This window comes from Pristiophorus japonicus, chromosome 23 (assembly GCF_044704955.1).
Source record: "Pristiophorus japonicus isolate sPriJap1 chromosome 23, sPriJap1.hap1, whole genome shotgun sequence".
Taxonomy (NCBI): domain Eukaryota; kingdom Metazoa; phylum Chordata; class Chondrichthyes; family Pristiophoridae; genus Pristiophorus; species Pristiophorus japonicus.
This window is the reverse complement of record NC_091999.1, coordinates 40096457-40123590: the sequence shown is the minus strand read 5'-3', so window position 1 is coordinate 40123590 and position 27134 is coordinate 40096457. Positions and strand designations below refer to the sequence as shown.

The 27134-nt window shown below is 45.9% G+C and overlaps 1 protein-coding gene across 1 annotated transcript in view; it reads left to right on the top strand.

The window, feature by feature from the left end:
• The window catches only part of LOC139235354 (zinc finger protein 585A-like), a 108047-nt gene extending 81615 nt beyond the window's left edge, over positions 1–26432 (top strand). Inside the window, exons 2-3 of the mRNA XM_070866495.1 lie at positions 25264–25376; positions 25446–26432. Coding sequence (XP_070722596.1) covers positions 25264–25376; positions 25446–26198 — 866 coding nt within the window. The 3' untranslated portion in view covers positions 26199–26432. The remainder of the gene's footprint in view (positions 1–25263; positions 25377–25445) is intronic.
• The last annotated feature ends 702 nt before the right edge of the window (positions 26433–27134 follow it).

Below are 27134 nucleotides of genomic sequence, written 5' to 3'. Positions count from 1 at the left end.
TTGTCCCGCTGCAGGGCAGGGAGCATGCGCGGCGGCCATCTTACTGCAGGGAGCAGGTGCAGGATGGGGACCAGTGACATCAATACATGAGAACATCAGAAATAGGAGATGAGTCGGCCCTTTGGCCCCTCGAGCCTGCCGCCATTCAATAAGATGATGGCTGCAGCATCTGGGGTGGTTCTCCTTGGAGCAGTGAAGGTGCAGGGCAGGTTTAACAGAGGTGCTCACAATCAGGAAGGCTTTCGATTGAGTCGGGGAACAGAGTGGTTCTGCTCACACAATCAGAGAACGGTTACAGCACGGAAGGCCGTTCGGCCCATCGAACCCTTGCCTACTCCCAGCTAGTCCCACTGCCCGCCCTTCCCCCAGTCCTGCAAATGTTTTTTTTCAAATACTTATCCAACTTTTTTTTTTGAATGCTGTGATTGAGTCTTCCTCCACCACCCTTTCAGGCCGTGCTTTCCGGATCGTAACCACTCGCTGCGTAAAATAGATTTTCTGATGTCACCTTTGGTTCTTTTGCCATTCACCTTAAATCCATCTCCTCTGATTCTCTACCCTTCTGCCAGTGGGAACAGTATCTCTCTATCTACTCTGTCCACACCCCTCATGATTTTGAACACTTCTATCAATTCTCCTCTCAACCTTCTCTGCTCCAAGAGGAACAACCCCAGCTTCTCCAGTCAATCCACGGAACTGAAGTCCCTCATCTCATGAATCATTCTTGTCAATCTTTTCTGCACTCTCTCTAAAGCCTTCACATCCTAATGTGCGATGCCCAGAATTGGACACAATGCTCCAGTTGAGGCCGAACCAGTGTTTTACAAAGGTTCATCATAACCTCCTTGCTTTTTTACTCTGTGCTGCCCAGCAACCTGTAAGCTTTTTAAACTGCTTTCTCAACCTGTCCTGTCACCTTCAGTGATTTGTGCACATATACCCGCAGGTCTCACTGTTCATGCACCCCCTTTCAGATTGTACCCTTCAGTTTATATTGTCTATCCTTGTTTATATCATCATGCTTCTCTAATTTTATTTCTTCACTCAGGTTCACGGTCTTGTTTTATTTCTTCCTCCAAGCCCCTCAACTTAATCTGGCAGTGTAATGTTGGCGAGTGGTGATTGATTGCCCTGGGAACCAACAGGAAGAGAGGTCAGAGGCCGGAGGGCCCAGGGAGCAGCGTGTTCTGCAACCAATCACGGTGCTTGAGGGGTGGATCCTGAGTCGGCCTGTCAGGTGAGTCTGTGTGAATCCCTGTTAAACATAGAAAATAGGTGCAGGAGTAGGCCATTCGGCCCTTCTAGCCTGCACCGCAATTCAATGAGTTCATGGCTGAACATTCAACTTCAGTACCCCATTCCTGCTTTCTCGCCATACCCCTTGATCCCCCGAGTAGTAAGGACCTCATCTAACTCCTTTTTGAATATATTTAGTGAATTGGCCTCAACAACTTTCTGTGGTAGAGAATTCCACAGGTTCACCACTCTCTGGGTGAAGAAGTTCCTCCGCATCTCGGTCCTAAATGGCTTACCCCTTATCCTTAGACTGTGACCTCTGGTTCTGGACTTCCCCAACATTGGGAACATTCTTCCTGCATCTAACCTGTCTAACCCCGTCAGAATTTTAAATGTTTCTATGAGGTCCCCTCTCATTCTTCTGAACCCCAGTGAATACAAGCCCAGTTGATCCAGTCTTTCTTGATAGGTCAGTCCCGCCATCCCGGGAATCAGTCTGGTGAACCTTCGCTGCACTCCCTCAATAGCAAGAATGTCCTTCCTCAAGTTAGGAGACCAAAACTGTACACAATACTCCAGGTGTGGCCTCACCAATGCCCTGTACAACTGTAGCAACACCTCCCTGCCCCTGTACTCAAATCCCCTTGCTATGAAGGCCAACATGCCATTTGCTTTCTTAACCACCTGCTGCACCTGCATGCCAACCTTCAATGACTGATGTACCACGACACCCAGGTCTCTTTGCACCTCGCCTTTTCCTAATCTGTCACCATTCAGATAATAGTCTGTCTCTCTGTTTTTACCACCAAAGTGGATAACCTCACATTTATCCACATTATACTTCATCTGCCATGCATTTGCCCACTCACCTAACCTATCCAAGTCGCTCTGCAGCCTCACAGCATCCTCCTCGCAGCTCACACTGCCACCCAACTTAGTGTCATCCGCAAATTTGGAGATACTACATTTAATCCCCTCATCTAAATCATTAATGTACAGTGTAAACAGCTGGGGCCCCAGCACAGAACCTTGCGGTACCCCACTAGTCACTGGCTGCCATTCTGAAAAGTACCCATTTACTCCTACTCTTTGGTTCCTGTCTGACAACCAGTTCTCAATCCATGTCAGCACACTACCCCCAATCCCATGTGCTCTAACTTTGCACATCAATCTATTGTGTGGGACCTTGTCGAATGCCTTCTTAAAGTCCAAATATACCACATCAACTGGTTCTCCCTTGTCCACTCTACTGGAAACATCCTCAAAAAATTCCAGAAGATTTGTCAAGCATGATTTCCCTTTCACTAATCCATGCTGACTTGGACCTATCATGTCACCTCTTTCCAAATGCACTGCTATGACATCCTTAATAATTGATTCCATCATTTTACCCACTGCCGATGTCAGGCTGACCGGTCTACAATTCCCTGTTTTCTCTCTCCCTCCTATTTTAAAAAGTGGGGTTACATTGGCTACCCTCCAATCTATAGGAACTGATCCAGAGTCAATGGAATGTTGGAAAATGACTGTCAATGCATCCACTATTTCCAAGGCCACCTCCTTAAGTACTCTGGGATGCAGTCCATCAGGCCCTGGGGATTTATCGGCCTTCAATCCCATCAATTTCCCCAACACAATTTCCCGGCTAATAAGGATTTCCCTCAGTTCCTCCTCCTTACTCGACCCCCCGACCCCTTTTATAACCGGAAGGTTGTTTGTGTCCTCCTTAGTGAATACCGAACCAAAGTACTTGTTCAATTGGTCTGCCATTTCTTTGTTCCCCGTTATGACTTCCCCTGATTCTGACTGCAGGGGACCTACGTTTGTCTTTACTAACCTTTTTCTCTTTACATATCTATAGAAAGTTTTGCAATCCGTCTTAATGTTCCCTGCAAGCTTCTTCTCATACTCCATTTTCCCTGCCCTAATCAAACACTTTGTTCTCCTCTGCTGAGTTCTAAATTTATCCCAGTCCCCAGGTTCGCTGCTATTTCTGGCCAATTTGTATGCCACTTCCTTGACTTTAATGCTATCCCTGATTTCCCTTGATAGCCACGGTTGAGCCACCTTCCCTTTTTTATTTTTACGCCAGACAGGAATGTACAATTGTTGTAGTTCATCCATGCGGTCTCTAAATGTCTGCCATTGCCCATCCACAGTCAACCCCTTCAGTATCATTCGCCAATCCATCCCAGCCAATTCACGCCTCATACCTTCAAAGTTAGCCTTCTTTAAGTTCTGGACCATGGTCTCTGAATTATCTGTTTCATTCTCCATCCTAATGCAGAATTCCACCATATTATGGTCACTCTTCCCCAAGGGGCCTCGCACAACGAGATTGCTAATTAATCCTCTCTCATTACATAACACCCAGTCTAAGATGGCCTCCCACCTAGTTGGTTCCTCAACATATTGGTCTAAAAAACCATCCCTTATGCACTCCAGGAAATCCTCCTCCACCGTATTGCTTCCAGTTTGGTTAGCCCTATCTATGTGCATATTAAAGTCACCCATTATAACTGCTGCACCTTTATTGCATGCACCCCTAATTTCCTGTTTGATGCCCTCCCGGACATCACTACTACTGTTTGGAGGTCTGTACACAACTCCCACTAATGTTTTTTGCCCTTTGGTGTTCTGTAGCTCGACCCATAAAGATTCCACATCATCCAAGCGAATGTCCTTCCTAACTATTGCCTTAATCTCCTCGTTAACCAGCAATGCTACCCCACCTCCTTTTCCTTTTATTCTATCCTTCCTGAATGTTGAATACCCCTGGATGTTGAGTTCCCAACCCTGATCATCCTGGAGCCACGTCTCCGTAATCCCAATCACATCATATTTGTTAACATCGATTTGCACAGTTAATTCATCCACCTTATTGCGGATACTCCTTGCATTAAGACACAAAGCCTTTAGGCTTGTTTTTTTAACACCCTCTGTCCTTTTAGAATTTTGCTGTACAATGGCCCTTTTTGTTCTTTGCCTTGGGTTTCTCTGCCCTCCACTTTTCCTCATCTTTCTGTCTTTTGCTTTTGCCTCCTTTTTGTTTCCCTCTATCTCCCTGCATTGGTTCCCATCCCCCTGCCATATTAGTTTAACTCCTCCCCAACAGCACTAGCAAACACTCCCCCGAGGACATTGGTTCCGATTCTGCCCAGGTGCAGACCGTCCGGATTGTACTGGTCCCACCTCCCCCAGAACCGGTTCCAATGCCCCAGGAATTTGAATCCCTCCCTGCTGCACCATTGCTCAAGCCACGTATTCATCTGTTAAAAGTTAAATCGAGATTTCTTTTGTTAACAAAACAATGTAACGTTTGTCAGTATTTTGTTTTCCTAGAGTTCCTATTATGAGTTTCTGACACTTCAGTGCCAAGTTAATCAGGTGTTTAAAGGTCATTCATTTCCCTCTTTCCATGACGCTGTTAGTTAAAGGGACAGAGATTGATTTCCCCGCATTATGCATTCGTAGTAGTTAAAGTAACATCCTTCCTGTTGGTAGTGAGTTACATTCTGTGCTGGGCGAGATGGCTGGTGGCATCAGCCTTTAAAATACGCATCCTCTTGGTCAACTCTCTCCAGGGTCTCACCCTTCCCTATCTCTGTAACCTCCTCCAGCCCAGCAACCCTCTTAATAGTTTGATTTCTTTGGAACAAAGGAGGCTGAGGGGAGACCTTAATGAGGTGTATAAAATTATGAGGGGCCTAGATAGAGTGGATAGGAAGGTCCTATTTCCCTTCACAGAGGGGTCAGCAACCAGCAGAACTTTTTAGCCAGTACGTAGCAAGCCCAACAAGAGAGGGGGAAGTTCTGGACTTAGTATTAGGGACTGAAGCTGGGCAGGTGGAAGGGGTATCAATGGGACAGCATTTTGGTGCTAGTGATCATAATTCAGTTAGATTTAGGGTAGTTATGGAAAAGGGCAAAGACAGACCAGTAATAAAAGTTCTCAATTGGGGAAAAGCTGATTTTACTAAGCTGAGATGTGATTTAGCCAAAGTGGACTGGAAACAGCTATTTGAATTGGTGAGAGATTGGGAAACGTTGGTGTTCAGAGGGACCTTGGTGTCCTTGTACACGAATCACTGAAAGTTAATATGCAGGTACAGCAAGCAACGAAGAAAGCAAATGGTATGTTGGCCTTTATTATAAGAGGATTTGAGTACAGGAGTAAAGACATCTTACTGCAATTATATAGGGCCCTGGTGAGACTGCAGCTGGAGTATTGTGTACAGTTTTGGCTGCTTACCAAAGGAAGGATGTACTTGCTGTTGAGGATGGCAACGAAGGTTCACCAAACTGAATTCCTGGGGTGGGAGGATTGTCCTATGAGGAGAGATTGAGTAGACTAGGCATGTATTCTCTAGAGTTTAGAAGAATGAGAGATGATCCCATTGAAACAAACAAAATTCTTACAAGGCGTGACAGGATAGATGCAGGGAGGATGTTTCCTCTGGCTGAGGAGTCTCGAACCAGGGGTCACAGTCTCAAAATAAGGGGTTGTCCATTTAGGACTGAGATGAGCAGAAACTTATTCACTCATTAATCTTTGTAATTCTCTACCCCAGAGGGCTGTGGAGGCTCTGTCTTTGAGCATATTTAAGACAGAGATCGATAGATTTTTGTAAATTAAGGTAATCAAGGGATATGGAATAGTGCAGGAAAGTGAAGTTGAGGTAGAAGATCAGCCATGACCTCATTGAATGGCAGAGCAGGCTCGAGGGGCCGAATGGCATACTCCTGCTCTGAAATCTTATGTTCTTATGTTGAAGTTAAATCAGTCTCAGAGCAGTGGGAGGCATTCAATGAAGAGATAATGAGGATTCAGAGGAAGAATGTTACCTTCAAGAAAAAGGGTGGGACTAATAAATCTAGAGTCCCCTGGATATCAACATAAGAAATAGTGGCAGGAGGAGGCCATAATGTCCCTCGAGCCTGCACGGCCATTCAATAAGATCATGGCTGATCATCGCCCTCAACGCCACTTTCCCGCCTGATCTCCATATCCCTTGATTCCCTTAATATACAAAAATCTATCTATCTCAACCTTGAATAGACTGAGCATCCACAGCCCTCTGGGGGAGAGAATGCCAAAGATTCACAACCCTCTGAGTGAAGAAATTCCTCCTCAACTCTGTCTTAAATGGCCTACCCCTTATCCTGAGACTGTGCCCCTAGTTCTTGACAGTCCAGCCAGGGGAATCAACCTCTCAGCATCTAACCTGTCCGTCCCCTTCAGAACCTTGTATGTTTCAATGAGATCACCTCTCATTATTCTAACCTCGAGAGTATATAGGCCCATTCTACACACTATCTCCTCATAAGACAGCCCTCTCATCCCAGGAATCTTGTGAACCTTTGTTGCACTGTCTCCAAGGCAAGTGTTTCCGTCCTTTGATAAGAAAACAAAACTGTGCCCAATACTCCAGGTGTGGTCTCACCAAGGCCCTGTACAATTGTAGCAAGACCTCCTTACTCTTTTCCTCCAAACCCTTGCAATAAAGGACAAACCATTTCCCTTCCTTATTGCTTGCGTACCTGCATGCTCACTTTCTGTGTGTCTTGCACAAGGACACCCCAAATCTCTCTGAACACCAATGTTTAAAAGTTTCTCATAATTTAAAAGATACTCTGTTCTTCTGTTGTTCCTACCAAAATGAATAACCTCACATTTCCCTACATTATACTCCATCTGCCACCTTACTGCCCACTCACAGTCTATATATATATCTTGCAGACTCTTGTGTTCTCACAGCTTACTGTCCCACCTAGTTTTATATCATCAGCAAATTTGGATACATTACACTCGGTCCCTTCATCTAGGTCATAAATCATAAAATCATCGAACTTTACAGCATGGCAGGAGACCATTTCAGCCCACCGCGTCCGTGCCGGCCAACAAACAGCTATCCAGCCTAATCCCACTCTCCAGCTCTCGGTCCGTAGCCCTGTCGGTGATGACACTTGAAGTGCACATCCGAGTATTTTTCAAATGTGCTGAGTGTTTCTGCCTCTACCACTCTTTCAGGCAGTGAGTTCAAGACCCCTACCATCCTCTGGGTGAAGAAAATTAACTTCGTATCTCCTCTAAACCAATTACTTTAAATCTGTGTCCCCTTGTTGTTGATCCCTCTGCCAAGGGAAACAGGTCCTTCCTATCCACTCTATCCAGGCCCCTCATAATTTAATACACTTTCATCAGGTCTCCCCTCAGTGTCCTCTGATCCAAAGAAAATTGACTCTGCATCTCCAATCTTTCCTCATAGCCAAAATTCTCCAGTCCAGGCAACATTCTTGTAAATCTCCTCTGTACCCTTTCCAGTACAATCACATCTTTCCTGTAATGTGGTGACCAGAACTGCACACAGTATTCCAATTGCAGCCTAACCAGTTCAAGCATAACCTCCTAGCTCTTGTATTCCATGCCTTGACGAATAAAGGCAAGTATTCCATGTGCCTTCTTAACCACCTTATCAACCTGGCCTGCCACTTTCAGGGATCTGTGGACCTACACTCCAAGGTCCCTTTGTTCCTCTACAATTTTCAGTGTTGTAGCATTTAATGTATATTCCCTTGCCTTGTTAGACCTCCCCAAATGTATTACCTCACACTTAGCTGGATTAAATTCCATTTGCCACTTTACTGCCCACCTGACCAGTACATTTATAGTTTCCTGCAGTGTGCAGTTTTCTTCTTAATTCTCAACCACACAGCCTATTTTAGTGTCACCTTCAAACTTCTTAATCATACCCCCAACATTGATGTCCAAGTCATTGATATATACCACAAAAAACAAGGATCCCAGCACTGAGCCCTGCAGAACCCCACTGGAAACAGCCTTCCAGTCACAAAAACACCGAATGGTCCACTACTGCAACTATTTTCTATGTTTCTATGACCCAACTTCCACAGCTCTCTGAGGCAGCAAATTCCACAGATTTACAACCCTTTGAGAGAAGACATTCCTCCTCATCTCAGTTTTAAATGGGTGGCCCCTTATTCTAAGATTATGCCCTCTAGTTCGAGTCTCCCCCATCAGTGGAAACATCCTCTCTGCATCCACCTTGTCCCGCCCCCTCATAATCTTATACGTTTCGATAAGATCACCTCTCATTCTTCTGAATTCCAATGGGAAGAGGCTCAAACTACTCAACCTTTCCTCATAAGTCATCCCCCTCATCCCCGAAACCTTCTCTGAACTGCCTCCAAAGCAAGTATATCCTTTCATAAACATGGATCAGGAAGGCCAAGATTCCGTTCGCCTTCCTGATCACTTGCTGTACCTGCATACTATCCTTTTGTGTTTCATGCACAAGTACCCCCAGGTCCCGCTGTACTGCAGCACTTTGCAATCTTTCTCCATTTAAATAATAACTTGCTCTTTGATTTTTTTTTCTGTCAAAGTGCATGACCTCATACTATCTAATATTATATTCCTTCTGCCAAATTTTTTCCCATTCACTTAGCCTGTCTATGTCCTTTTGCAGATTTTATGTGTCCTCACACATTGCTTTTCCTCCCATCTTTGTATCGGCAGCAAACTTGGCAACGTTACACTCAGTCCCTTCTTCCAAGTCCTTTAATATAGAATGTAAATAGTTGGGGTCCCAGCACTGATCCCTGCAGCACTCCACAAGTTACTGGTTGCCGACCAGAGAATGAACCATTTATCCAACTCTCTGTTTTGTTAGTTAGCCAATCCTCTATCCTTGCTGATATATTACCCCCAACCCTGTGAACTTTTATCTTGTGCAGTAACCTTTTACGTGGCACCTTGTCAAATGCCTTCTGGAAGTCCAAATACACCACACTCACTGGTTCCCCTTTATCCACCCTGTTTGTTACATCCTCAAAGAATTCCAGCAAATTTGTCAAACATGCCTTCCCCTTCATAAATCCATGCTGACTCTGCCTGACTGAATTTTGCTTTTCCAAATATCCTGCTACTGCTTCTTTAAGAATGGACTCCAACATTTTCCCAAGCACAGAAGTGAGGCGAACTGCTCTATAGTTTCCTGCTTTTTTTCTGCCTCCTTTTTTAAATAAGGACGTTACATTTGCAGTTTTCCAATCGCTGGGACCTCCCCAGAATCCAGGGAATTTTGGTAAATTACAACCAATGCATCCATTATCCCTGCTGCGACTTCTCTTAAGACCCGAGGATGCAAGCCATCAGCTCCAGGGGATTTATCCGCCTTTAGTCCCATTATCTTACTGAGTACCACCTTCTTAGTGATTGTGTTAAGTTCCTCCCCTCTGTAGCCCCTTGACTGTCCACTGTTGGGATATTGTTCGTGTCCTCTGCCGTAAAGGCTGATAGAAAATATTTGTTCAGAGTTTCTGCCATCTCCATGTTCCCCATTACTAATTCCGCGGTCTCATCCTCTAAGGGACCAACATTTACTTTAGCCACTCTTTTCCATTTTATATACCTATAGAAACTCTTGCTATCTGTTTTTATATTTTGTGCTCGTTTACTTTCATAGTCTATCTTCCCTTTCTTAATCATTTTTTTCAGTCATTCTCTGCTGGCTTTTAAAAGCTTCCCAGTCTTCTGTCCTCCCACTAGTTTTGGCCACTTTGTATGCCCTTGTTTTTAATTGGATACCGTCCTTTATTTCTTTAGTTAGCCACGGATGCTATATTTTCTTTTACACCATTTCCTCCTCACTGGAATATATTTTTCTTGAGAGTTATGCAATATCTCCTTAAATGTACACCACTGTTCATCAACCGTCCTGCACTTTAATTTATTTTCCCAGTCCACTTTACCCAACTCTGCCCTCATACCTGCATAGTCTCCTTTATTTAAGATTAGTACGCTGGTTAGAGATCCAACTTTCTCACCCACCATCTGAATTTCAAATTCAGATCATGCTATGATCACTCATTCCAAGGGATCCTTTACTTGGAGATTGTTAATTAATCCTGTCTCATTACACAGGACCAGATCTAAGATAGCCTGCCCCCTGGTTGGTTCCGTTACATACTGCTGAAGGAACCCATCACTTATGCACTCTATGAACTCCTCCTCAAGGCTACCCTGACCAATTTGGTTTGTCCAATCAATATGGAGGTTAAAATCACCCATGATTATTGCTGTTCCCTTTTTACAAGCCCCCACTATTTCCTGGTTTATGCGCTGACCAACAGAGTAGCTCTTGTTAGGGGGCCTATCGACTACACCCACCAGTGACTTTTTCAGCTTATTGTTCCTTATCTCCACCCAAACCGTTTCAACATCCTGATCATTTGAGCCAATATCGTTTCTTACTATTGCAGTGATTCCATCCTTTATCAAAAGAGCTACTCCACCTCCTTTTCCTTTCTGTCTGTCCTTCCGGATTGTCCAGTACTGCTGAATATTTAATTCCCAGACCTGGTCACCTTGCAACCACGTCTCTGTAATGCCGATCAGATCATACCCATTTGTATCTTTGTGCCGTCAACTCATCTATTTTGTTACAAATGCTACGTGCATTTAGACAAAGTGCCTTGTTTTTTTACACTTTTTTCCTGCTTGTTTCCTCTCTCCTTCAAACTCACTTTCTTTCTTTTTGCTTCCTAATTCCAGCTTTACTCCCCTCCCTACTGACTCTATTTTCAGGTTCCCTTCCCCCTGCCAAGCGAGTTTAAACTCTCCACAACAGCACTAGCAAACCCCCCGCGAGGTTATTGGTCCCGGCTCTGTTGAGGTGCAATCCATCTGGTTTGTCCATGTCCCACCTCCCCCAGAAGTGGTCTCAGTGCCTCAGGAAACTAACGCCCTCCCGCCTGCACCATCTCTCCAGCCAGGCATTCATCTGCTCTATCCTCCTGTTTCTGTACTCACTAGCTCGTGACATTGGGAGGAATCCGGAGATTACTACCTTTGAGGTCCTGCTTTTTAATCTCTCTCCTAGCTCCCTAAACTCTGCCTGCTGGAGATGGGAGGGAGGGGAAACAGTGAGTGTGGAATTGAACACAGCCAGAGTTAGCGCTTTAAGGGACAGGGCAGATGGGAGGGAGGGGAACCACTGAGTATACAACTGGACCCAGCCAGAGTCAGCACCATCAGGGGAGGAGATGGAGGGGAACCAGTGAGTGTAGAACTGATCCCAGGCAGAGTCAGCACCTTCAGGGGAGGGGAACCAGTGAGTGCAGAACTGAACCCAGCCAGAGTCAGTACCTTCAGGGGAGGGGAACCAGTGAGTGTAGAACTGAACCCAGCCAGAGTCAGTACCTTCAGGGGAGGGGAACCAGTGAGTGTAGAGCTGAACCCAGGCAGAGTCAGTACCTTCAGGGGAGGGGAACCAGTGAGTGTAGAACTGAACCCAGCCAGAGTCAGTACCTTCAGGGGAGGGGAACCAGTGAGTGTAGAACTGAACCCAGCCAGAGTCAGTACCTTCAGGGGAGGGGAACCAGTGAGTGTAGAACTGAACCCAGCCAGAGTTAGTACCTTCAGGGGAGGGGAACCAGTGAGTGTAGAACTGGACCCAGCCAGAGTCAGCACCATCAGGTGAGGAGAGGGAGGGGAACCAGTGAGTGTAGAACTGGATCCAGCCAGTGTCGGCATCTTCAAGGGATAAGAGGGAAACCAGTGAGTGTAGAACTGATTCCAGCCCGAGACAGCACCTTCAGGGGCAGGGACAGAGGGGAGGGAGGGGAACCAGTGAGTGCAGAACTGAAACCAGACAGATTCAGCATCTTCAGGGGAGGAAAGGAGAGGCAGTTGGAAGAAGGTTCATGAGTTGATTCCGGAGATGAGAGGGTTGACTTATAAGGAAACATTGAGTCGGGATAAATGGTTCATTCTCAGTTTGGGAATCAGTAACTAGTGGGTTGCCGCAGGGTTCAGTGCTGGGACCCCAACTATTTACAATCTATATTAGCGACTTGGAAGAAGGGACCGAGTGTAGTGTAGCCAAGTTTGCTGATGATACAAAGATGGGAGGAAATGCAATGTGTGAGGAGGACACACAAAATCTGCAAAACGACATTGACAGGCTACGTGAGTTGGCAAAAATTTAGCAGATGGAGTATAATGTTGGAAAGTGTGAGGTCATGCACTTTGGCAGAAAAAAAATCACAGAAGAAGTTATTATTTAAATGGAGAAAGATTACCAAGTGCTACTGTACAGCGGGACCTGGAGGTACTTGTGCATGAAACACAAAAGATCAGTATGCAGGTACAGCAAGTGATCAGGAAGGCCAATGGAATCTTGGCCTTTATTACAAAGGCGATGGAGTATAAAAGCTGGGAAGTCTTGCTACAGTTGTACAGGGTATTGGTGAGGCCACACTTGGAATACTGCGTACAGTTTTGGTTTCTGTATTTACGAAAGGATATACTTGCTTTGGAAGCAGTTCAGAAAAGGTTCACAAAGTTTATTCTGGAGATGAGGGGGTTGAATATGTTGGGCCTCTACTCATTGGAATTCAGAAGATAGAAAAGTGATCTTATCGAAATATATAAGATTATGAGGGGGCGTGACAAGGTGGATGCAGAGAGGATGTTTCACTGATGGGGGAGAGTAGAACTAGAGGGCATAATCTTAGAATAAGGAGCCCCCATTTAAAACTGAGATGAGGAGAAATTTCTTCTGAAGGTTGTGGATGTGTGGAATTCACTGCCTCAGAGAGCTGTGGAAGCTGAGACATTGTATAAATTTAAGACAGAAATAGACACTTTCTCAAACGATAAGGTGTTATGGGGAGCGAGCAGGGAAGGGACCTGAGTCCATGATCGGATCAGCCACGATCGTATTAAATGGCAGAGCAGGTTCGAGGGGCCGCATGGCCTACTGCTGCTCCGATATCGTATGTTAACCAGTGAGTGCAGAACTGAACAAAGCCAGAGTCAGTGCTTTCAGGGAGGAGGCACAGAGGTTTCGGGAGGGAGTTCCAGAGCTTGGAGCCTCGGCAACAGAAGACAAGGCCACCAATGGTTGGGCGATTATAATCAGGGATGCTCAGGAGGCAGAATTAGAGGAGAGTAGACATCTCTGGGGGTTGTGTGGCTGGAGAAGATTACAGAGATAGGGAGGGGCGAGACCATGGAGGGGTTTGTAAACCAGGATGAGAATTTTGAAATCGAAGCTTTGCTTAACCGGGAGCCAATGTAGGTCAGTGAGCACAGCGGGTGATGGGTGAACGAGACTTGGTGCGAGTTAGGACACGGGCAGCCGAGTTTTGGATTAGGTGAAGATTACGTGGGGTAGAATGTGGGAAGCCAGCCAGGGGTGTGTTGGAATAGTCAAGTCTAGAGATAACCGAGGAATGGGCGAAGGTTTCAGCAGAGGGTGAGCTGAGGCAGGGGTGGAGAGGGCCGATATTACACAGGTGGAAATAGGCGGTCTTGGTTTTCTGGGGATATGTAGTCGCAGCATTCTGGATAAGATCATCCGCCATTTTCATAGAATGAAAGTGCAGGAGACCATTCGGCCCATCGTGCCTGTGCTGGCTCTATGGTCGAGCTATCCAGTTAGTTCCACTCCCCTGCTCTTTCCCCATAGCTCTGCAAATATTGTCCCTTTAGTATTTATCCAATTCACTTTTGAAAGCCACTATTGAATCTGCTTCCACCGCCCTATCAGGCAGTGCATTCCAGATTGCAACAACTCGCTGCTTATACAATGGTTCCTCATGTCGCCTCTGCTTTTGCCAATCACCTGAACTCTGTGTCCTCTGGTTACCGACCCTTCTGCCACTGGAAAGTGTTTCTCCTTATTTAGTCTATTAAAACCATTCATGATTTTGAACACTCTATCAAATCTCCTCTTAACCTTTTCTGCTCCAAGGAGAATTACCGCAGCTTCTCCAGTATCTCCACATAACTGAAGTCCCTCCTCCTTCGTACCATTCCAGTAAATCTCTTCTGGTCCCTCCCTAAGGTGTAGATACCCTTCTGAAAGTGTGGTGCCCAGAATTGAGCACAATGTGTCAGCTGAGGCCTAACCAGTGTTTATAAAGTTTGGTCATAACTAAACATCAAATGCTGCTATTTGTGTGATGGGGTTTAGACGGGCGAGGATTATCCAGTCAGTTGGATGTGAGCTGAAACATGTGCACTTGGAGCGGGGAGCCAGGGACACGCTGTGTAACCGGGCACAGACACTCTGCACAGCCCACACATCACTTGTTTCCACTTGGCCCAGAAGGATGTATTAAATGCAACAATTCATTTGATTTGACTTTAAATAGTTTTGTTTATAAATTTAATTATGCTTCTCTAATTTTATTTCTTATATCAGATTCACGGCCCCATTTTATTTCTTCCTCTGAGCCCCTCAACTTAATGTGGCAGTGTCATGTTGGCGAGTGGTGATTGATTGTCCTGGGAACCAACAGGAAGAGAGGTCAGAGACCGGAGGGCCCAGCGAGCAGCGTGTTCTGCAACCAATCGCGGTGCTTGAGGGGTGGATCCTGAGTCGGCCTGTCAGGTGGGTCTGTGTGAACCCCTGTTAAACAATTCATCTTTTAAAGTTAAATCGAGATTTCTTTTGTCAGCAAAACAGTTTAACATTTGTCAGTATTTTGTTTCCCTGGAGTTCCTATTATGACTTTCAGACACTTCAGTGCCAAGTGGACCAGGTGTTTAAAGGTCATTCATTTCCCCCATGTCGCTGTTAGTTAAAGATACAGAGATTGATTTCCCTTCATTATGCATCTTTTGTAAGTAAACACAAATCCTTTCTGTTCGCAGTGAGTCACATTCTGCACTGGGGGAGACGGCTGGTGGCTTCAGGCTTTAAATTTCTCATCCTCTTGTTCAAATCCCTCCAAGGCCTCACCCCTCCCTATCTCTGTAACCTCCTCCAGCCCGCCAATCCTCTTAATAAGGAGAAACAATTTCCAGTGTCAGAAAGTTCAGTAACCAGAGGCACAGATTGAATGTGATTGGCAAATGAACTAGATGCTACATGAGGGGACTAATGAAGCAGCGAGATGTTCTGGCCTGGAACGCACTGCCTGTTCGGGTGCTGGAAGCAGATTCACTTGTAACTTTCGAAAGAGATAAACATGAGTTTAAAACATTTTCAGCGTTATGGGGCAAGAGTAGGACAGGAGTCCCCTGAGTGCATCTCGCTCGCTAACCGGTTTTCAGTTCTGGATACTGCTGGTTTCTCTGGGGAGTGCAGCCAGAGCCATGTCCACGACACCGTGGGTGGCTCAGCTGCACAGGGCGGGGAGGAAGAAGAGTGGAAGAGCAATAGTGGGAGTGGATTTGATAGTTAGGGGAACAAACAAGCGCTTCTGCAGGCACAGACATGATGCCAGGATGGTATGTTGCCTCCCTGGTGCCAGGGTCAAGGATGTCACTGAGTGGCTGCAGGACATTGTTGAGGGGGGAGGATGAACATCCAGAGGTTGTGGTCCACATCGGGACCAATGACATTGGCAGAAAGAGGGATGAAATCCTGCAGGCAGATTTTAGGGAGCTAGGAAAGAGATTAAAAAATAGGACCTCAAAGGTAGTAATGTCCGGATTACTCCCGGTGCCACGTGCTAGTGAGTACAGAAATAAGAGGATAGAGCAGATGAATGCATGGCTGGAGTTTGGTGCAGGAGGGAGGGTTTTAGATTCCTGAGGCATTGGGAGCGTTTCTGGGGGAGGTGGGACCAGTACAAGCCGGACAGGTTGCACCTCAACAGGACCGGACAATATCCTCACTGGATAGAGAGAGAGGGCACGGTATGGATAGAGAGAGAGGGCACAGTATGGATAGAGAGAGAGGGGACAGTATGGATAGAGAGAGAGGACAGTATGGCTATTGTTTGGAAGGCAGAGGAAACAAAGGCTAGAAAATAGACAATAAGGGAGTTTGGCAGCGCTAAATGCCAGTGCCAGTGTGTTTCAATGAGATCACCTCTCATTCGTCTAAACTCCAGAGAGTATAGGCCCATTCTACACAAACTCTCATCATAAGACAGTCCTCTCATCACAGGAATCAATCTAGAAATACTTCAATGCCAATGCAAGGAGTCTAGGGATTAAGGCAGATAAGCTGAGGGCACAGACTGTCTTGTGGGGGTATGATATTGTAACTATTAGTGAAACACGGCTCAAAGAACTGCAGGAATGGCAGCTCAACATTCCTGGTTACAGGGTTTTAAGACGAGATAGAGACGGGGATAAAAAAAGGAGAGCGCGTCGCAGTGTTGATTAAAGAAACAATTCCAGCTGTGGAGATGGATGATATGTTCGAAGGATCATCAAATGAGGCCACATGGGAGAAGTGAAGAACACAAAAGGGGCGATCACACTGCTGGGGATGTACTATAGATCCCCAAACAGTCAGAGGGAGACAGAAGAGCAAATATGTCGGCACATTTCTGATACGTGCAAAAATAATAGGGCAGCAATAGTCGGGGATTTCAACGACCCAAATATTAACTGGGATAGAATTAGTGTGAAAGATATAGAAGGAGCAGAATTCTTAAAATGCATTCAGGAGAACTTTTTTTAGCCATTACGTAGCAAGCCCAACAAGAGAGGGGGTGGTTCTGGACTTAGGTTTAATGAATGAAGCTTGGGCAGGTGGAAGGGGTATCAGTGGGAGAGTATTTTGGTGCTGGTGATCATAATTCAGTTAGATTTAGGGTCGTTATGGAAAAGGACAAAGATGGACCAGGAATAAAAGTTCACAATTAGGTTAAAACTAATTTTACTAAGCAGAGATGTGATTTAATCAAAGTGGACTGGAAAAAGCTTCTTGAAGGTAAATTAGTGTCAGAGCAGTGGGAGACATTCAAGGAGGAGATAGCGAGGGTTCAGAGCAAGTATGTTCCCTTAAGATAAAGGGTGGGACTAATAAATCTAGACCCCTCAGATATCAATATTAGAATATCAGAGATAGGAGCAGGAGTAGGTCATACGCCCCCTCGAGCCTGCTCCGCCATTCAATAAGATCATCGCCCTCAACTCCACTTTCCCACCTGATCTCCATATCCCTTGATTCCCCGAGAGTCAAAAAATCTATCTATCTCAGCCTTGAATAGACTGAGCATCCACAGCCCTCTGGGGGAGAGAATTCCAAAGATTCACAACCCTCTGAGTGAAGAAATTTCCCATCTCTGTCTTAAATGGCCTCCCCCTTATTTTGAGCCCCCGAGTTCTAGCTCTCAGCATCTCCCCTGTCAATACCCTTCAGAATCTTGTATGTTTCAATGAGATCCCCTCTCATTCTTCTAAACTCCAGAGAGTATAGGTCCATTCTACACAATCTCTCATCGTAAGACAGCTCTCTCATCCCAGGAATCAATCTTGTGAACCTCCATTGCACCATCTCCAAGGCAAGTGTATCTTTCCTTAGATAAGGAGATCGAAACTGCCCAGTACTCCAGCTGTGGTCTCACCAAGGCCCTGTACAATTGTAGCAATAGATCCTTACTCTTATACTCCACCCCCTTACTGCTTGCTGTACCTGCATGCTCGCTTTCTGTGTTTCTTGCACAAGGACACCCAAATCTCTCTCAACACCAACATTTAAAGTTTCTCACCATTTAAAAGATATTCTGTTTTTCTATTCTTCCGACCAAAGTGAATAACCTCACATTTCCCTACATTGTACTCAATCTGCCACCTTACTGCCCATTCACATCGTCTATCTATATATCTTTGCACTCTTGTGTTCTGCTCACAGCTTACTGTCTCACCGAGCTTTGTATCGTCAGCAAATATTACACTTGGTCCGTTTATCTAGGTCATTAATATAGATTGTAAATAGCTGAGGCCCCAGCACTGATCCTTGCTGCACCCCACTAGTTACAGCCTGCCGGAAGCCCCGCCCCTCACACACTCCAATTGGTTGGAGGACCAACCGCCCATCCGGTCCTCCAGCCCCGCCTCACTCTTCCTATTGGTGGAGAGCTGCCGTTAATCACCCGGGCAGTGTGAGCTGAGCATGTGCAGGCGGCGGTGGCAGACGCTGATGCAGGAGGTGAGCGAGCTCCAGGGAGCGGGTTAAAGAAACGCTGGGGACAACAACACCGAGTGCAGCCCTGGGCCCGGATATAAACCGGGGAACATTCTCCCCACACCGGGGGGGGGGATATAAACCGGGGAACATTCTCCCCACACCGAGGGGGGGGATATAAACCGGGGAACATTCTCCCCACACCGGGGGGGGGTGGATATAAACCGGGGAACATTCTCCCCACACCGGGGGGGGTGGATATAAACCGGGGAACATTCTCCCCACACCGGGGGTGGGGGGGATATAAACCGGGGAACATTCTCCCCACACCGGGGGGAGGGGGGGATATAAACCGGGGACATTCTCCCCACACCGGGGGTGGGGGGGATATAAACCGGGGAACATTCTCCCCACACCGGGGGGGGTGATATAAACCGGGGAACATTCTCCCCACACCGGGGGTGGGGGGGATATAAACCGGGGAACATTCTCCCCACACCGGGGGGGGGGGGATATAAACCGGGGAACATTCTCCCCACACCGGGGGGGGGAGATATAAACCGGGGAACATTCTCCCCCTCTCTGCCGGGTCCTGGGTCCGTTCCAGCCCAAAGGAGCGGTCAGTGCATGCGCTGTGTCTGCGTCAAACTCTCGGAGCGTCTGTAAATCAACGAGAAATAGTAATGGACCAGGGAGTGTCTGTAAATGAAGGAGCAATGGTGACTGAGCAGGGAGTGTCTGTAAAGAATTCTAGAATCACAGAATATTGCAACACAGAAGGGGGCCATTCGGCCCATCGAGTCTGCGCCGATACTTTCGGGGAGCAATCCGGTTATCCCGCTTCCCACGCTCTTTCCCCAAATCCCTGCAATATCATTCTGCTTCAAGTGTTTGTCCAATTCACTTTTGAAGGCCACTATTGACTCTGTCTCCACCGCTCCGTCAGGCAGTGCATTCCAAACCCTAACCACTCCTTGTGTGAAAATGGTTTTCCTCATGTGACCTCTGTTTTTGCCAATCGCCTCAAATCTGTGCCCTCTGGTTATTAGTGTTACAAACAGTTCCTCTTTTTATTCCATCTCATCTTCATGATTTTTAACATCTCTATCAAATCTCGTCTTCACCTTCTCTGCCCCAAGGAGAACAATCCCAGCTTCTCCAGTCTCCACATAAATGAAGTTCCTCATCCCTGGCACCATTCCAGTAAATCTCTTCTGTCCCCTCTCCAAAGCCTTTGTGTCCTTCCTGAAGTGTGCCCAGAATTGGGCCCAATCCTCCAGCTGGGCTCGAGCTAGTGTTTTATATCGCTTTAGCAGAACTTCCCAGCTTTAGTACTCTGTGCCTCGATTTATAAAGCCCAGGATCCTTTACGCTTTATTAACAGCTTTGTTAACCTGTCCTGCCACCTTCAAAGATTTATTAAAATCTTTAAATATTTCAAAAAATGGAGCAGATTGTAGAGTGGTCAGGGAGCGTCTGTAAAGGAAGGAGAAATGGAGAGTGGTCAGGGAGCGTCTGTAAAGGAAGGAGAAATGGAGATTGGTCAGGGAGCGTCTGTAAAGGAAGGAGAAATGGAGAGTGGTCAGGGAGCGTCTGTAAAGGAAGGAGAAATGGAGAGTGATCAGGGAGCGTCTGTAAAGGAAGGAGAAATGGAGAGTGGTCAGGGAGCGTCTGTAAAGGAAGGAGAAATGGAGAGTGGTCAGGGAGCGTCTGTAAAGGAAGGAGAAATGGAGAGTGGTCAGGGAGCGTCTGTAAAGGAAGGAGAAATGGAGAGTGGTCAGGGAGCGTCTGTAAAGGAAGGAGAAATGATGACTGGGCACGAAGCCTCAATTTAAAAATTCTCATCCTTGTTTTCAAATCCCTCCGTGCCCTCGCCCCTCCCTATCTCTGTAACCTCCTCCAGCCCTACAACCCTCCAGGATCTCTGGCCTCGCATTCCTGGCTTTAATCACACCATCATTGGTGGCCATGCCCTCAGCTGCCGAGGCCCTAAGCTCCAGAATTCCCTCCCTAAACCTCTCCCTCCTCCTTTAAGACCCAAACAACAGAAGAAATAGGAGCAGGAGTAGGCCATTTGGCCCCTCGAGTCTGCTCCGCCATTCAATAAGATCATGGCTGATCTGATCATGGACTCAGCTCCACTTCCCTGCCCGCTCCCCGTAATCCTTTACACCCTTATTGTTCAAAAATCTGTCTATCTCCACCTTAATTATATTCAATGCCCCAGCCTCTGCAGCTCTCTGGGGCAGAGAATTCCACAGATTTACAACCATCTGAGAGAAGAAATTTCTCCTCATCTCTGTTCTAAATGGGCGGTCCCTTATTCGAAGACTATGTCCTCGAGTTTTAGTTTCCCCTATGAGTGGATGCAAATATCCTCTCTGCATCCATCTTATCGAGCCCCCTCATTATCTTATATGTTTCAATAAGATCACCTCTCATTCTTTTGAACTCCAATGAGTGTAGGCCCAACCTATTCAACCTATCTTCAGAAGACAACCCCCTCAGATCCGGAATCAACCTAGTGAACCTTCTCTGACAGCCTCCAATGCAAGTATATCCCTCCTTAAATAAGGAGACCAAAACTGTACACAGTACTCCAGGTGTGACCTCACCAATACCCTGTACAGTTGCAGCAGGACTTCTCTGCTTTTATACTCTATCCCCCTTGCAATAAAGGCCAACATTCCATTTGCCTTCCTGATTACTTGCTGAACCTACATACTAACTTTTTGTGTTTCATGCACAAGGACCCCCAGGTCTCTCTGTACTGCAGCACTTAGCAATTGTTCTCCATTTAAATTATAATTTGTTTTTCTATTATTTCTGCCAACGTGGATAATCTCACAGTTTCCCACATTATACTCCATCTGCAAAATTTTTGCCCACTCACTGAGCCTTTGCAGATTTTTTGTGTCCTCCTCACAATTTGCTTTCCCATCCATCTTTGTAACATCAGCAAACTTGGCTACATTACACTCTGTCCCTTCATCCAAGTCATTAATATAAATTGTAAATAGTTGAGGACCCAGCACCGATCCCTGCGGCACCCCACTAGTCACTGTTTGTCAACTGGAAAAAGACTCATTTATCCCGACTCTGTGTTTTCTGTTAGTTAGCCAATCCTCTATCCATGCTAATTATTGCCCCCAACCCAGTGAGCTTTTATCTTGTGCAGTAACCTCTTATGTGGCACCTTATCGAATGCCTTCTGGAAATCCAAATACACCACATCCACTGGTTGCCCCTGATCCATCCTGCTCATTACATCCTCAAAGTACTCCAGTGAATTTGTCATACCTGATTTCCCTTTCATAAAACCATGCTGACTCTGCTTGATTGAATCATGCTTTTCCAAATGTCCCATTACTGCTTCTTTAATAATGGACTCGAGCATTTTCCCAACGACAGATGTTCGGCGAACTGGGCTATAGTTTCCTGCTTTTTGTCTGCCTCCTTTTTTGAATAGGGGCGTTACATTTGCGGCTTTCCAATCTGCTGGGACCGCACCAGAATCCAGGGATTTTTGTGAGATTACAACCAATGCATCCACTATCTCTGCAGCCATTTCTCTTAAGACCCTGGGATGCAAGCCATCAGGTCCAGGGGAGTTGTCCGCCTTTAGTCCCATTATTTTACCTCGTACCACTTCATTACTGATAGTGATTGTATTAAGTTCCTCCCTACCTATAGCCCCTTGATTATCTAATATTGGGATGTTTTTAGTGTCTTCCACCGTGAAGACCGATACAAAATATTTGTTCAATGTCTCTGCCATTTCCCTGTTCTCCATTATTAATTCCCCAGTCTCATCCTCCAGGGGACCAACATTTACTTTAGCCACTCTTTTCCTTTTTAACCCTCTTTAAAATGTGCCTCTTTGACCCTCGGTGTCAAATTATATCTGATAATGCTCCTGTGAAGCACCAGGGGACATTTTACAGAGTTATTTCAAGGCTGAGATAGATACATTTTTGGTGTTTCGGGGAATCGAGGGATATGGAGATCGGGCGGGAAAGTGGAGTTGAGGTTGATGATCAGCCATGATGTTATTGAATGGTGGAGCAGGCTCGAGGGGCCGTATGGCCTATTCCTGCTCATAACTCTTATGTTCTTAAAGGCGCTATATAAATGAAAGTTGTTGTTGTCTATAGAGGAAGGAGAAATGGTGATGGGTGAGGGAGAGCATTTGATCAGAACTGGGAGATAGGCAGATGGACAGCTTATAGGGAGTGATAGAGTGAGGGAAAGGAGAGAGAGAGACCATGTACACAAGAAATGAACTGTAAAGTTGGGTGGGGAAGAGGAGGTGGGGAAATGACAGCAGACAAAAGGAGGCACAATGGGAGAAGGGAGAGGAATAAAAGACACATAGAAAATAAAAAGACTTGCATTTATTTTGCACCTTTCACCACCACCAGATGCCCCAAAGCCCTTTACAGTCAATTAAGTTCTTTTTGAAGTGTAGTCACTATCGTAATGTAGGAAACGCAGCAACCAATTTACAATGTGATAATGACCAGATAATCTGCTTCACTGATGTTAAGGGAAAATATTGGTCAGGACATCGGGGATAACTCCCCTGTTCTGCTTGAAATAGTGCAATGGGACCTTTTACGTCCACCTGAGGGAGCAGACGGGGCCTCGGTTTAACATCTTATCCAAAAGACAGCACCTCCGACATTACAGCAGTCCCTCAGCACTGCACTGGAGCATCAGCCGAGAGTTTTGTGTTCATGTCTCTGGAGTGCGACATCAACCCACAACCTTGTGACCCAGAGGCAAGTGTGTTACCCACTGAGTCACAGCTGACACAAATACTGACATAGTTACAGCAGGTTAGCTCAGTTGGAGATGTTAGATGATGCATTTATCAATGCTTAGATATTTTTCTATTGCTCAAAATCAGTAACATTTTGGAAGGTTCAGGTCAAGGTTCACAGATTAACAATAAGAAATAGGAGCAGGAGTAGGCCATTGGATCCCTCGAGCCTGCTCTGCCATTCAATAAAATCATGGCTGATCTGATCTTGACCTCAACTCCACTTTCCTGCCTGCTCCACATAACTCTTGACTCCACTATAATTCAAAAATCTGTCTATCTCCCCTTTAAATATATTGACTGACTCAGCCTCCACAGCTCTCTGGGGTAGAGAATTCCAAAGATTCACCACCCTCAGAGAAGAAATTCCTCCGCATCTCCGTTTTAAATGGGCGACCCCTTATTCTGAAACTATGCACCCGAGTTCTAGATTCCCCCACGAGGGGAAACATCCTCTCTGCATCTACCCTGTCAAGCCCCCTCAGAATCTTACACATTTCAATAAGATCACCTCTCCTTCTTCGAAACTCCAATGAGTACAGGCCCAACCTGCTCAATCTTACTTCATAAGACAACCCCTTCATCTCAGGAATCAACCTCGTGAACCTTCTCTGAACTGCCTCCAATGCAAGTATATCCCTCCTTAAATAAGGAGACCAAAACTGTACGCAGTACTCCAGGTGTGATCTCACGGACACCCTGTACAGTTGTAGCAAGACTTCTCTACTTTTATACTCCATTTCCCTTCAATAAAGGCCAACATTGCATTTACCTTCCTGATTACTTGCTGTACCTGATGCTAACTTTTTGTGTTTCATGCACAAGGACCCCCAGATCCCTCTGTACCGCAGCATTTTGTAGTCGCCATTTAAATAATAATTTGCTTTTTTATTCTTCCTACCAAAGTGCATAACCTCACATTTTCCCTCATTATACTCCATCTGCCACTGTTTTACCCACTCACTGAGCCTGTCCATAACCGTTTGCAGATTCTTTGTGTCCTCCTCACAACTTGCTTTCCCACCTATCTTTGTATCAGCAGCATATTTGGCTGCAGTGCACTCCGTCCCTTCATCCAAGTCATTAATATAGATTGTAAATAGTTGAGGCCCCAGCACTGATCCCTGTGGCACCCCACTAGTTACAGTTTGCCAACCTGAAAATGATCCATTTATCCCGACTCTGTGTTTTCTGTTAGTTCGCCAATCCCACATCTATGCTAATATATTATCCCCAACCCTGTGAGCTCTTATATTGTGCAGTAACCTTTTATCTGGCACCTTATCGAATGCCTTCTGGAAATCCAAATACACAACTGCTACTGGTTCCTCTTCATCCACCCTGCTCGTTACATCCTCAAAGAACTCCAGCAAATTTGTCAAACCTGATTTCCCTTTCATAAAACCATGCTGTCTCTGCTTGACTATTATGGTTTTCTAAATGTCCTGCTACTATTTCCTTAATAATGAACTCCAGCATTTTCCCAATGATAGATGTTCAGCTAACTGCTCTATAGTTTCCTGCTTTCTCTCTCTCTCCCTCCCTTGTTGAATGGAGGTGTTGCATTTGAGGTTTTCCAATTCACTGGGACCTTGCCAGAATCCAGGGAATTTTGGTAGATTACAACCAATCTATCCACTTTCTCTGCAGCCACTTTTAAGACCCCAGGATGCAGGCCATCAGGTCCAGGGGACGTCCACCTTTAGTCCCAATAGTTTGTCTCGTACTTTTTCTCCAGTGATAGTGATTGTTTTAAGTTCCTCGCTCCCTGTGACCCCTTGATTATCTATTATTATTGGGATGCTTTTAGTGTCTTCCACCGTGAAGACCACACAAAATATTTGTTTAAAGTCTCTGCCATTTCCCTGTTTAATCCTCTCGGGGACCAACGTTTATTTTAGCTATCTCTTCCTTTTTATATATCTGTAGAAGCTCTGATTGTATTTATATTTCTTGCCAGTTTACCCTCAATCTATCTTCTCCCTCTTTATTATTTTTATTAAGTCAATACTTAAAGCCACACAGCAGAAGGAAAGAATGTTCCATAGAAACTAGAATTGTCTCTTCTGAATTTCGATCCTGTACTTACAGTGATGACTTTTGTAAACTCCTTTTGCAGGGTGTTAGAAGGGGAGGATTTGAAGAAGGGAAACTCAAACTAAACATCACGTCATGATCAGATAGAGTCACTCGATTCATCAGGACTTGAATATCATCGGCCTTTGAATGTGGAAGGAGAAATGTTTGTTTATTCTGTCTGTGGGGAAAGATTACAAACATCAGTGTGACTGAAAAAGCACTGAGACACACACACCCGAGTGAGAGTGTTTCAGTGCACTGATTGTGGAAAGAGCTTTAACCAGTTTCACAGCCTGAAAAACCATCGCACCATTCACAGCGGGGAAAACTGTAAACGTGTTGTGTGTGGAGGAGGCTTCAACTGATCATCCAACCTGGAGAGACGGAAGCACACCCGCACCACGGAGAAACCGTGGAAATGTGGGGACTGTGGGAAGGGATTCAGCTACCTGTCTGCGCTGCAAATTCATCAACACATTCACACTGGGGAGAGGCCGTTCACCTGCCCCGTGTGTGGGAAGCCATTCACTCAGTCATCCAGCCTGGTGAAACACCAGCTTGTTCACACTGGGGAGAGGCCGTTCACCTGCTCTGAATGTGGGAAGGGATTCATTCAGTCATCCGACCTGCTGGCACACCAGCGAGTTCACACTGGGGAGAGGCCGTTCACCTGCTCCGTGTGTGGGAAGGGATTCACTGTGTCATCCAGCCTGCTGAGTCACCAGCGAGTTCACACTGGGGAGAGGCCGTTCATCTGCTCCGTGTGTGGGAAGGGATTCACTGTTTCATCCAACCTGCTGGCACACCAGCGAGTTCACACCGGGGAGAGGCCGTTCACCTGCTCGGAGTGTGGGAAAGGATTCACTCTGTCATCCAATCTGCTCAAACACCAGCGAGTTCACACTGGGGAGAGGCCGTTCACCTGCTCCGTGTGTGGGAAGCGATTCACTCGTTCATCCCACCTGCTGGCACACCAGCGAGTTCACACTGGGGAGAGGCCGTTCATCTGCTCCGTGTGTGGGAAGGGATTCACTGTATCATCCAATCTGCTGGCACACCAGCGAGTTCACACTGGGGAGAGGCCTTTCATCTGCTCCGTGTGTGGGAAGGGATTCACTGTGTCATCCCGCCTGCTGACACACCAGCGAGTTCACAAGTGACTGCAGTGGTTGGATTCTGCTATCATTGCTGCTGTTAATCACATCCCGACTGAATCGTGTCCATTCCGACAGTTGAAGTTTGTTTCTGATGATAATAACCCCTATAACTGGGCTGGAATATAATATTTGATGTTTCAATAACAGAGTGTGTCGACATTTAATATTCCAAGATAAGAGGAGACTAATTGATGTCCTGTTACTGACTGCACCATTTTGGGGCCTTTTCTCCTTTCTAACTCTGGATTATTTCAGTTCTCATACCTTCGGTTACTCTCGTGGACAAATGCCAGTTCCCCTTACCTTCCAGAGTGCCTCTCCTAGCCTTGGTATTGTGGGAAGGTGTCGGTAACATTTCTGGGAGCCCTGAACACAAAACCCAGTCTGTGAATCACTTTCAGATACTGGACTTAGCGTGTGCCCCACAGCATCTCTCTCACCTTCGATGTGTGAATGGAGCATCACGCCTGCAAACCTGGGTTCAATTTAAATTTGAATTTATTCAGGAAATGTATTTAAGAAAATACAGATCACATCAAATAATTGGCAACGGTTTAGAGTCAACAAGATGAACAAGTAAATACATCCCGGCCCAATATTCCAGCTCTACTTTCACAGGAGAAAGTCTGTTATCAAACTCCTCGATTAGACAGAATAGAGAACAATGCTAACTCTAAGAATATCTAGCATCTGTTGTAAATATCTTTCAAATCCCGACTGATACAATCTGGTTTTCCTTTCAGTTGAAGGGAATGGAAGATGAGAGGGGTGTTGGCATCGGGAACTCGGTTAATTCAGCTTCTGAAAGGTGTTCATGTTTAGTTCATTGCATATCGGGGAAAATGTGGTTGTTATCATTAGAGAGAGATTTCACTGAGCAGCAGTTGGTGTTTGCAAACAACTGGCCGTGGATATTTTCATCATAGAATGTTTAGATTA